The sequence below is a fragment of the Fundulus heteroclitus genome, chromosome 13 (genome assembly GCF_011125445.2).
Source record: "Fundulus heteroclitus isolate FHET01 chromosome 13, MU-UCD_Fhet_4.1, whole genome shotgun sequence".
Lineage (NCBI taxonomy): Eukaryota > Metazoa > Chordata > Actinopteri > Cyprinodontiformes > Fundulidae > Fundulus > Fundulus heteroclitus.
Genome location: NC_046373.1, coordinates 18,436,028 through 18,448,876, shown reverse-complemented (window position 1 = coordinate 18,448,876; position 12,849 = coordinate 18,436,028). Strand labels below are relative to the sequence as shown.

Below are 12,849 nucleotides of genomic sequence, written 5' to 3'. Positions count from 1 at the left end.
GACCTCCTGATTTGCCAATGCATCTTTTGTGATGGCTCAGGCCACTGCTGAGATAATTCTCATTATTTAAAGTTGGCTTACTCACATTTCTTGGCAACCTCTGACACGAGTTATTTAAAATGAGAGGCAGCATTTCTTTTTGAAAATTTACAATGTTTAACTTGAATTACTTTTTCCCTGTTGACACTTTCCTGTTCGTACTGCTGTGCCCTTAAGAAGGAACAGAAACAGGATGCAACTAAGCTTAAGTAGCTTTTAGCTGAACATTTTTATCGCTCTGTATTTGGAGGCTTTATAAGTACATATAAATAAATCATGTTCTGCGTTTTTAGAAGAATGCAAATCTTCTAGTTCGGCTGGATGCAAATGTTGGAAGTTTTTTTTTTTTTTTTTTTTTTTTTTTTCCCCCAATGTATTTATTTTGTTTATTTTTGGTACAGGCCACCGCAGAGCAGATCCGACTCGCGCAGATGATTTCGGACAACAATGACGCAGACTTTGAAGAGAAGGTTAAACAGGTGAGTCATTTCTCAGTATTTCATCCATACGACACGGCGAAGCGCCAGAGCAGGTTTGCTCCCCCCAAAAGGGACGTCAAGAATGTGACCTAATGGCCTCGTTGATTAAATCAAGACTGCATATGTCACAAAGTTTTTAGGGGAATTTATTAACCCTCCCTGGAGATATTTAGCCTGATAGTGGTATGAATGGAGCCCAAACTGTGTTTGTAGATTCAGCTGCACATGGACCAGAACTAGAAGTTAGTGCAGTTTGTCTCAGGAACAAATGTAAGTTCAGAGTAAATAAACATGGACAACGAGGAACAATAATGGTAATTGCTTATGGAATAATCTTAACAGAAAAAAAAACATAACAAAAAGAAGAGGTGTTGATTTAAGAATATGCTGCACTATGGAGGCGATCGGTCCCGACGTTCTACAGAGTGGACCCAATCGCTCTTAATACAAGGCAGGAATGTCTCCTAAAATGATCTTAAGAGACGGCGATAATCGGCACCTCTCGGAAGGAGTAGATCAGGGCAAAATCGGGCTAAAAATCTTGCCTTGTGAACCAGCCTTTAGGTAAACACGTCGTATTTTTCGGACTATAAGTCACAGGGTCGGCCAAACTAGGAGAAAAAGTGTGACTTGTCGTCCGGGAAATACGGTATATAGCTCAATTACTCACAGACTGATGTTTTAAGGCCCTTCTGTTAATAACAATGATATATTTTTTTTTGCTAGCATATAAAAAACATCAAACCGATTTTTAAATAATTCATACAGATGTGTAGGCTTAATATTTAACGTTTGTGTGTTTAATACTTGTTTAAAGGCTGTTATTGGTACTTTTCATCAGACAAATGAGCCTCATTGAAACCCATATTCAAATTTATTGAATATGACTAGATTCAATAAACTTGGAGTGAAATATTTAAGTCTTGTAATTTTGATGAACATGTTTACAGATGACAAAAACCCCAAAGTTATGCTTCTCAAAAAAATATATCACGAAAAAGTAAAATAATGTAAACTTGTGTTGTCACATCCTAATGAACGAATTAACTCAAAACACCTGCAAAAGTTTCCTGATCCAGAAGACGGTCATCACCACCCTTCACAAGGAGGCTAAGCCACAAAAGGTCATTGCTGAAGAAGCTGGTTGTTCAGAGTCCAAGCATTATCAAAGAAAGTTAAGTGGAAGAAAAAAAAAATGTGGTAGCAAAAGGTGCACCAGCAACCGGGGCAACTTCACCCTTTAGATCAGGGGTGTCAAACTCATTTTGGTTGAGGGGCCGCATACAGCTTAATCTGATCTCAAGAGGGCCACACAAGTTAACTCATTGCGAGATTAAATAGAACTAATAAATGTGGACTTGTTGTTGATTTTTATATTAAGTTAATTTCACTTTTACACAATATATTATGAATAATCTCAGCGTTTTTAAGAAAAGTATGTGCAATTTCAACAATACTTTTACTCAGTTAAACATTTACTTGTGCATTATGCATAAGAACTGATCACAGTGATTATACAATGTTGAAAAACATTTATTTACATTTTTTGGAACTTAAAAACACTGTCCTGCATGACAAAATACATCAAACAGATAAAAAGTAAGAAATTATTTGAATTTTTCCACACCTGAAGGTTAATCTGCTAATTAAAACACAGCGCCCCTCGTGGACAATATCGGAACTGCATATTTTCAATTAAACAAAGTACATGTTTTTTTCAATAATTGTTTTATCATTCTCTTCCTTTTTTCTTGTCCACTTGTGAAAGTCAAATCTGATGAGCTCTTTGTGGCATCTTATTGCCACATTGCCAGACAGGACACTGGAAAAGCTTTTTTTTTTTTTTTTTATAATGATAATGCATTTAGCCACAGGGCCGGACTAAATTGTTTGGCGGGCCGGATTCGGCCCGCGGGCCGTATGTTTGACACCCCTGGTTTAGATGATTGTGAAGCTAAATCCAGTTAAGAAGGGAGCGTCACAAGGAGAGGACTGAGGTGGAGTCGGTGCATCAAGAGCCACCACACACAGACAAATCCCACACATGGGCTACAAGCGTCTTGGCTGGGCTTAAGAGAAAATGACCTGGGGACTCTTTTTAGATGAAAATAGTTTCTGCATTTCATTTGGAAAACCAGGTCCCAGAGTTTGGAGGAAGAGTAGAGAGAATCTGACCCTGAGAGTCACTGAATCCTTGTAGCTTGAAGTCCAAAGTGAAGTTTCCAAAGTCGGTGATGGTTTAGGGAGTCATGTCATCAGCTTGTGTTGAGCCACTAAATATTCTAAAGGCCACAGTCAACGTGGCCTTCTGCCATCTGATACTTTAGAGAACTTCATTCTTCCTCCTGCTGATGAGCGTTACAGAGATGCTGATTTCATTTTCCCTCAGGGGTTGGTCCCTCAACACTGCTAAAGGTACAAAAAGCGAGCTCAATGACCATGGTAGGTAGACCTGTGCTTGATTGGTCGGCAGACAGATCTGACCTGAACGCCACAGAGAATCTATGGAGTATTTTCAGTAAGAGGAGAGACACCAGACCCAACAATGCAGATGACCTGAAGGCCCCCATCAAAGCAACCTGAGCTTCAGTTCCACATCAGCAGAACCACAGGCTGATTGGCTCCATGCCACGGCTCGTTAATGCATAAACTCCTGCAAATGGAGGCCCAACCAAGCCAGACATGTCTGTTTTAAATTTTCCCTTTTTTAATTACTTTAATGTAACATTCTTCTAATTGTCTGAGACATTAAATTTTTTCCTATGATATTATCTGTAAGCCACAATGATAAAAATGACAAGAAATCAATATTTGAAATACCATATAATGGTTTCACTTTTTCACCATATTCTTTTTTTTTTTTTTTTTTTTTTTTTTTAGATGCTCTTGTGTTAGTTTTTTAAATTAGCAGATTAGAGGTAAAATTAACAAGTTTTAAAGTTAGTGTTTTTTTAAAGAAGTTTCGGTTCCTTAATCTCTCCTTTTAAGTTCCTTCCTACCAAAGAGCTTTCCTCTGACCTATCCACATTTTCAAACCCAGTTTTGGGACTTTTCACAGTGGAGACGGTTAAAACTGATGCTAAGCAAGCACCAGCGGGAGTTTAATACTCAGAAGTGCTTGTTGGAAAACTGCCACCGTTGTACGATTGCAAACATCTTTTGATCAGGGTTATTTTTTTTGCATACCGCCAGAGATTTTTTAAATTTTTTTTATTTTAACTTTATTGAACATTACCTTAATTAGATGCTCAAGTAGGAATCTCCACTTTGCGTTTTTACAAAAATAGAGAAAATAACAGTTATATACAAAAGATCAACTTTACTTTTGCAAGGCAAAGGAAGAAAAAAAAACATAAATTAACCTATTAAAATAAACAGGCATTTACAATGAATCATAGAAAACCAATCTCCAAAAGGAAATAAATATGACATATGTAGGATTTAAAATCAGCAATTAACAGAGACAGACTCATTTAAGCAATGAGACAATTCCTTGCATCATGTTAACTTGACTTAAAGCACAAGAAATTGTGACTACGAAGTTTTTGTATATGTCCATATTTGTCAGCTAACAAAGATAAAGAAGAATAGAAGATTTTTTAGTTCGTTTTTAAAACATAATAATGAAGGTTATTGATTTTTCCATTTACATACATGTATATGATATCTTCCCATACTCATGACAATATTGATCATGTCAGATATATCTTTCGCAATGTCATTTTTGTATGTTAATATTTGATTTATATTAAAAGGTGTTATATTTTCTATTTTGGAACTCAACCAAATATGCAGGTTCTGCCAAAAATTACTTGTGACTCTACACGAATAGAAGAGACGTTCAATAGTTTCAGGTTCTTCATGGCAAAAAATACAGTTATCAACTTCAAATCCAAATCTTTTTTTTAGATTTTCTCCTGTTGGGTAATAACTATTCAGAATTTTATATTGTACTTCTTTTACTTTTGGTGGAATGGGCCATTTTAAATACCGCCGATTTATTGTAGGGGTATTGTGAGATTATGTCCTAATTTCTTCAGAAAATGAATAATCAGGTTGTTTATGCTTCGCTCTTTTTAAGCTGAGCTACAATTTTGTTTTATTTGATAGAAAACAGCTAATAACTGTTAATCTGTTCAGTACTCTATTCATATAAGGGCTCCATCTTTTTGTCATCATAATAACAAGGACTGTGACTTTTGCATGGCAGAAATTAAAGCCTGGGCTCATCTTTGTGTCTCATCGATGCTCTGCTTGTCTTTCAGCTGGTTGACATCACAGGCAAGGACCAGGACGAGTCCATGATCGCGCTGCACGACTGCAACGGGGACGTCAACAGAGCTATTAACGTGTTGCTGGAGGGCAGCCCAGACACTGTGAGTATGCTCATTGTTTCAGACGCAGCCTCTGGAGAAATCTGTGCTACCCAGGCGTAATCTGCACGCACTGAAGAAAATGCAGCAGCCGTTTCTTTTACAGCACGGTTTAGGATTCTTAGTGTTCTGCTTTATACACAGAAGTGTGTCAGGAGAAAAAGATGCATAGGTTATCTAATGACATTTTGTTTTGTTCTAGTTTGTTGCTGCTACTTAAACTGAACACCAGGATTTTTACACCGTAAAGATTTTCTAGGTCTGGTTAGACCTGAAAATAAAATGAAGTAAAATAATTGTTTTTTTCCCCAAAATTATTTCCCTGCATATTCCCTAGAAGTATCCACCCACTTTTTATTTCTATTCATTCATCCATTTTTATATAAATGTTGCTATGTTGACCTCAGTCTCTACATCCATTTTTCCCCACTCACTTGTTCTTCTTTCTGTCATCCATCTTTTCATTCATCTGTTCATTTTTCTTTTTTTTTTTAAATAACATTTTTATTAAGTGCTTTTCAAAGATTTTATACATCCATCACATCCATTTCCGACATAGACTTAACATAGCCAAATTAAATTCACAACAGTCCAAGCATACGCTAGGTGACAATTATACTCTTTTATCTTAACTCACGTACCTTCATGTGAAAAAAATCCCTTCCCCTCCTCCTTATTCATGGATATATCTACAAATGTTCACTTCAATAGAAATATACTGTTTTTTCTTTCTTAAACACTCAAAGAAAACAAACTATAGAACAGCAATAACTGTATAGCACTAAAAGGTTCTCAACCCTAATTTTGTCACATGAGAAAATCTGATCTCACTGGTTATATGAATTTCACCAATTTTTCCCAATGTTTCTTAAACTTGCCAGATTCTAATCTAAAGGAAAAAGTTAGCCTTTCCATTATATAAATATTGTGCATCACTTCAACCCAATCTCATCTGTCCATTTTTCACATTTCTGCCAGTCCATCCATTATATCCTTTTCTGTCTGTCTATCCGTCTTTTTTCCAGTTTTGTGTTTATATTATTAAAAAAGTGTTCTGGATGTGTCTATTTTTTGTAAGGAAAACATGTCGGAGCCCTGGAGCACAATAAAACAATATTTCACATGTGATCAGTCCTTTAAGCACTGAAATTAAACTTGAAATGCGTGTGCTGTAAATATATCAAAAACTATACACATAAATATACCCAGCTGAACATGCACAGAAACTAAAACGATAAAATAATGAATATATAAACTTAGTTTAACGGCAGAGTCATTGATGAGGAGCAATTTCTTTTTGCTTAATTAAGGTAGCAGCAGCCACTGCTGGCCCATTTGGAAGATCTGCCTTAGCAACAAAAACAGAAATGTTTTCATCTCTGCATCATTCATGTAGTTTTATTCATCTAAAAACATTTTTTTTTATCCACCAGCTGTGTCACCGACTAGTAAATCCCCAGCAATCTTAAGTTAAATTCATTACCCCTGTGGGCAGGAAGGAGAAACGTATTTTTAACGGTTTTCTTTTCTTCAGGACTCCTGGGAAATGGTGGGCAAGAAGAAAGGGGTGTCAGGGCAGAAGGAAACCAGCCAGGCAGAAACCGGTGAGGACGGAAAAGAGAACAGAGAGAGGGGAGGCGAGAGAGATGCTGCTCGCCGTCGGGGCGGCGCTCCACGCAGGGGCCGCGGACCAAGCAGAGGACGGGAGTGTAAGTCTCTACGACGTCACTGAACATCCCAAATAAATCACTCCTCTCTATACTTTAGTTGCTTATTTTAGCCCCCCAAAAAAACAATTTCCATCCCGAGATGCTGTTTCTTTACCGATTTCAGAAATATCAACATATTCTGAACATTAGTGTCGTTTATAATTTAGAAATTTGTGGAACCAGACGATGTTTTAAGTATTTTGCGTCGAAACTTTGGTATGCATGATGTCTTCTTACAGAAGCGGTGCCCTGCAAAAGTATTCATACCCCACTCAACCTTTTCACATCTTTAAAAGGGAAGAAAAAGAATATATGTTAAAAAAAAATCGTTAATTACAAGTAAATTTTACGCTGACGCACCGAAATACAATCAAGTGCCGCCAGTTGCTTACAAATAAGTATATACTCCACATGCGTGGATTATATAAATATGGCACAAATGCAAACCTGCCGCAACTTGGCCGTCCACTGAAAATCTTGCATAATTTTCTCTTCTTTCGCTTTCCCACAGTTAGGCACTCCTTTCTCTTGCTCTACCACATAAAGCCCCACTAATATGCAATGATGTGTGGTTTTAACGGGACAAAACCTGGAAGAAATTCAAGGTGTGTGAATATTTTTGCAAGGCACAGTGCAATTTATGTTGAATAAAAAGGGTTAAAAATATGCATCTAAGCATATAGAAGAATACACAGATAAACATAAATGTGCCCCAGAATGCTCTCGGGGTGCCGCACAGGTGCAGTTCACTGCTCCCCAAGGGGACGGGTTAAAGGCAGAGAACAAATTTCATTGGAATAAATGTTGCAATGACAATAAAGATGATTTATTATTGGCTATTATTGTTTTTGTACTTTCAGAGACAGGTCTTATTCTGCGTTTCCCTAAATTGTTAAAAAAGACGTGGAATTTCCTGATCTTACTTTTAAAGTTGGGCATTTCTCTCTTAGATTGCTGGATTAAAAATATGAAGACTGCTGCTGTTTATATGTTATATATCTCATTAGATCAGTACTGCACGCAGACCTGAACAGCCTCTAATAGTTAAATATTTAGCACAATGTTTCAAAAGCAGGGAAATTATCTTATATTTAATTGCTGACAAGAGTTTGTCAGGTCAGCATAGGATAGATGGTTTGCAAACTCAGTGAATTTTGACCTGCAATCTTAACTTGATCAAGTTGGGTGTGATCTAATTCCTAGATCTAACCTTGGGCTTCAAAAGGAAATTGGAATATATCAACACAAACTACTCCGTATTAGTAGCGACTCATTTTGAAGCTTTTTTTTCCCCCTGAGGAATGTGTGCACTGCATCCTTGTAATCCAACACTGCCCTCTCTCTCTGCATAACCACAGTCCGAGGCCAGGAGAACGGCTTGGATGGTGGCAAAGCTGGACTGGCTGGAAGAGGAGCAGAGCGAGGCAGGAGGGGCAGAGGCAGAGGAAGGGGTATTCTGGGTAAGTAATCATCTTTTACGGAGATCCTTTTATTTCATACTTTTCTTTCTGGTGACATCAAGTCAAAGTTAAAAACTGGTCTCGTTTTTTTTCCCTTCAGGCGTATCTGGACGGAGAGGAGGCAGGTTTTCGGCACAAGGCATGGGGTAAAGGAACATCCGTGTTGCCTAAATCCTTGCAGCCTTTTGTTGCACTTTTACCTGTTACCATAGTCACCGGAAAGCATGACCCAAGTCTATTGTTGAGCTTTAATCGAAAGGTGGGGGGGCAGACTTTAGCCAATGAGACGGCACAGCGTGGGCGGAGCATCTCTGTGGAGAGCGCAGTGTCTAAACATTTCATTCAGAGAGAAATTTGGACAGATGCCCAATTTAACGTTAATCTCCCCGTCTCTAGTACTGTAGCATTAATTGTTCTGTGTTCAGCCACTCTTGGTCTCTGTGCAACGTAAACTGGCCCATCTATGAGGGCGTTCGTAGCATTGCACTAAGTTTTATTTCAACAGGAAGTAGTGAAGTGCGTGGTAATTGTTTTCCCCTCCCACACTTATACAGATTTCTTTTTAAAATTAAGTCATTTCAGGGTCTGCTGAAGTCTTGAATGTGGCTTATGTGATTGAGGTCAGGAGCTTTGAGGTTTCCTCCTCGGAAGCATAAATCAAATTTTCTCACTCACTGAAACTATGTATTGAATTAGGACATGAAAGCCTGTGTAACATAACCGTGATTGCACATTTGTGTACAGTGTGCTGCCTGAGGGGAACCAGAATGTAACTGTAAGCGTTTCAGCAGTTCATGGGTTTGATGAAAGTTTGGTTTTAAGTAGCATATTACGCAATGTCTCACAAGATCCTGAGATTTTTAAGCATATTTTACTTTTACTTGTATCATAAGGGTATATATACCATAATTCAGTTGTATTTGGGACAAATGAGGAAAAATGATATGAAAAACAAAAAAGTTAGTGGAACGCGTCCTGAAGCCATATTCTACATGCCAATATTTTAGGGCCCGCTCCCCTTATTTTCTGTATATTTTTCTCTCCTAAAATTATACATAAGGTTAAAAAAATGCGCTAAAGCTTGCTAAGTGTGGTTGGGACGTGTTAGTGAATGAATCGTGTTTTAATTGTAATCTGTTGTCATCGCAATATTCACTAATAGTACCTTAATTCCCCGTTTTCCTGGTGTTTATGTAGCTGTTCTTGTGGGGGTTTAACTGCGCTGCAGTAACAAAGCTGCCGTGTGATTTTATGGACAGGATTTAGGTTCTCACAACAAAATGTCGTTTGGCCTTGGGCTGAGTTTAAATAATCGATTTTTCCAATTATGAATCAATTCTCATATACATTCCTAAAAATCGATTCATATAATCAAAGATCGATTAAAAAAAAACCCTGTTTATTTTTAAATCGATTCATATAACCAAAGATCGATTAAAAAAAAAAATAAAAAATAAAAGTTTATTTTTCACTGAATCTAAATGTGCTAGCCATCATTACTTGCGATTCTGCAGTGTCGCACAATAAACTGGCACTAGCTCCACCTAGTGGTCGGATGCATGGAGGCAACATACGTCACAGTAGCCTTCAAGCTCCAGTTCTAGAGGTGACATTTTAAAGTTGTATCTTTTAATAATGCACCAGGTTAGTGTTCACATTTATTTTCCCTTTTGGTTTAATAAAGTATAATTGAACTGAATAGATATAGCAGCTGTAGATCTCTATGGTGTCTCTGTTTTCTACCCTGGATCTGTTTGACTATTCTGTCCACAGCAGTTTGTGAAAACAATTTTCTTAACATTCAGGAAGAGGATTGGGTCCTTACAGCCGTAAGAACAACCATAACTTTATTCATTTGCAGTTAAATGTTAATATGATACTGGTATCAATATGTTGCATAACTAAGCGGTCACGAAATTCAGGTAACCGCAAAAAAATGTTTTTGATACCAACAATCCAACTTGATGCACTGATTCAGTGCCAAACCCCTTACTGTGCCTTTGCATTATGGCTGCACAAAGATATCATCGTCATATCTGTGTGCAAAATTCATATAGTGAAAGACTGGCGTGTGTTGTTATTGTTGGCTAATATTGTTAAGAGGTTTTATATGCTAATATAATATTTAGCCTGTTGTTAGACAGTCCCAAGGCAGCAGATACTCAAAGCGAATGCTGAACGGTCACAGAGTGGATGAAGGCACAGCTGGGGAAGACAAGAAAGAAGAAAATGGGAAGAGATCGTAGCAATATTTACCAATGTTATCGCCATTGCAAGACTTTCTAATATTGTGCAGCACTATTCTGTACATTTAGTTTCTCAGCAGCTATTTTTCTTTTATCTAAAATTTTGGCCTGAAGTAAAAAAAAAAAAAAAAAGAAAAGCTTTGTTATAAGAGTGGAGGTTTTGTTGCTGTTTTTGAGAATCCTGAATGCCATAAAACTTGACTGGAAGCCATGACCTGAATTGATTTGCCGTCTTTCTGTAAATGGACAACTGTGAGTACGACCCTTATAGTCCTGTCTTAAGACAACAGACTATCTGTGTTTGCACAGGAGGGGTTTTAGACAGGGTAACATTTTGGCTTGTTTTACTTGTTGCTGGTAGGCATATCTCCAGTTTGCCTCCCCAGTTTTATTTATTTTCTCTCTGTTTGCATAAATATATCAAACAAATAAGACTTGAATCAACAGAAGCTACAAGAACATAAGAGTCGATGGTTTTGATATTCATTTCAGCCTTTTTATTTATATGCAAACTCACTAAGAAACAACTTGCTGTTTTTCTGCTTCACCCTCATCGTTTCTATAATGTAAAAAATCTTCATTAATCCTCAGGTATAACGTTTTTGTTCATTTAAAGAGCTTTAAAACTGAGTGGATGTTTCTGTTTGGGAATCTGTCTCTAGAGCTTTTGCAACGAAGAGACATTTATTTTGCTGTTGATTTTTCTGCGCTTGTTCTTAGTTCTCAACTTTGCTCTTTCATTTCCCAGGACTTTCAACCCAGCTGACTATGCCGAGCCCGCCCAGACAGAGGAAAACTACGGAGGGGGAAGTACCTGGAACAACACGGGAAGCGCGGAGCTGGAGGAGGGAGCAAGTATGTATATCTATCAAGAAAGTTTGAAGTAGAATAGAGAGTTATTTAATTAATCCAGCCTCTTTTTACCATCCAAATGGTTTGAATGTTCCCAAAGAAACGTAATTTTTATTGTTTTTAAAGCAGCAATACTCAACTGTGGTCCTTTGATATTTTAGATTTCTCTCTGCTCATTCACATCTGATTCAAATGATGGCATTTCCTCCTGCATGCCATGGAAGAGTTGCACAAGCCTTTTATTCACCCAATAAAGTTATACATATGTGTGGAAATAAAAGGAAAAGCTAAAACGGGGAGAACAGTGGGCCTAGAAACACTCGTGAACCTATATGGGACCCATGAACTATGCATGTTCTGGCAGAATTGCTTGACTGGCTTTTGAGGCGTTTGTTTGCATTGGAAGATCATGCATGTGGTCATGCAGCCTCATGTTAAATGAATGAATTGTTGTTATATTTAAATCTTTTAAAATTGGCTAAAAAGAGGACCAAATAACCAGAAATTTGGTATAATCTGTGGTATTTTCTATGACAAATGCCTCTGAACCCTGTAGTACTGCTTGCTTTTATCAGACGAGGAAATAGTTTCTGACTTTGGCTGCTGGAAATTTTTCTTTGTGTTTTTTAAAGCCTGAATATTTCTGTGTAATTAGTCGACTGAAGAAATAATGTTCTATTAGTCAAGCCGTCTAAGGGGATTTATCTTGGTCTGTTTTTGTGTTTTTTAGGGTTGGAATATTCTTCAGGTGAAGGATCAAATTACCCTCCCAAGTTTGACTCTGCTCCTGGTAAAGCCATCTTTCTTCTTCTCTTGTTTTAACTAATATAACAATACATTTTTAGGCTGTTTGAAGCAAGACGGTGCTGAACAGATTGTGTTTTTCTCACAGGTCCCTGGAGATCACCCACAGAGGAATGGGGCACTGAAGACTGGAACGAAGATGTGAGTGTTTCACATTTTACAATTTTACAAAGAATGTTTGTTTTTTTAAACATTACAAAAGGCTGTTATTGTCATAAGAACGTGCAACATGTTGAGATCAACTCACGGTTCCTCTGCAGTTGGGAAAAGCCTGGATTTTCAGTGTTTTTCAAGGTCAAGATGAGCATGGGGAGATATTCCTGTTGTCTAAAATATTTCTTTCCATAATCCTTCCTTTATACTTTCATTATATCTTCCTTATATGCTTCCTCATGTCATTCCTTTTTCCCTTCCTTTCTCACTTGTGTGCTTCCTTTCTTCCCTCTACCGTCCTCGTGTGATCCCTTGCACTCTTCTGCTGTTCCATCCTTGCGTCCTGCCTCTCTTTTTCTTTTCTTGGGAGATCCTTCCCTTCATCTGTCCTGTCTTCCTTAATTGTTTTTCTATTTTCCGTTATTCCCTCTGTTTTGTCCTTGTTTAATTTTCCTTCTGTTTGGCCTCTCTTCTGTGTTTTCTTGTATCATTCTTTCCTTCTTTCTGCCATTTAGGCCTTTCATTGCCAGTCTTTCTCTTTTGTCACTTCCTTCTATTATGTTTTTAAGTCCTTGTCCTATTTTATTCCCTTCCTTCTTGTCTTAACTTTTCTTGTCATCCCTTTCCATCTTGGTCGGAGGGAGGGAGGGAGGGAGGAGGGGGGGGGGGGAGGGAGGGAGGGAGGGAGGGAGGAGGGAGGGGAGGGAGGGAGGGGAGGGAGGGATAGGGGAGGG

General features: G+C 37.9%; 1 protein-coding gene across 6 annotated transcripts in view; it reads left to right on the top strand.

Moving 5' to 3' along the window:
* Positions 1–12,849, top strand: part of ubap2l (ubiquitin associated protein 2-like) — a 46,422-nt gene that overhangs the window by 7,215 nt on the left and 26,358 nt on the right. For all 6 annotated transcript variants that reach the window (XM_012875400.3, XM_012875397.3, XM_012875399.3 and 3 more), the window contains exons 3-10: positions 441–518; positions 4,784–4,894; positions 6,426–6,600; positions 7,959–8,060; positions 8,161–8,206; positions 11,055–11,161; positions 11,889–11,948; positions 12,051–12,103. In XM_012875400.3, coding sequence (XP_012730854.2) covers positions 441–518; positions 4,784–4,894; positions 6,426–6,600; positions 7,959–8,060; positions 8,161–8,206; positions 11,055–11,161; positions 11,889–11,948; positions 12,051–12,103 — 732 coding nt within the window. The remainder of the gene's footprint in view (positions 1–440; positions 519–4,783; positions 4,895–6,425; positions 6,601–7,958; positions 8,061–8,160; positions 8,207–11,054; positions 11,162–11,888; positions 11,949–12,050; positions 12,104–12,849) is intronic.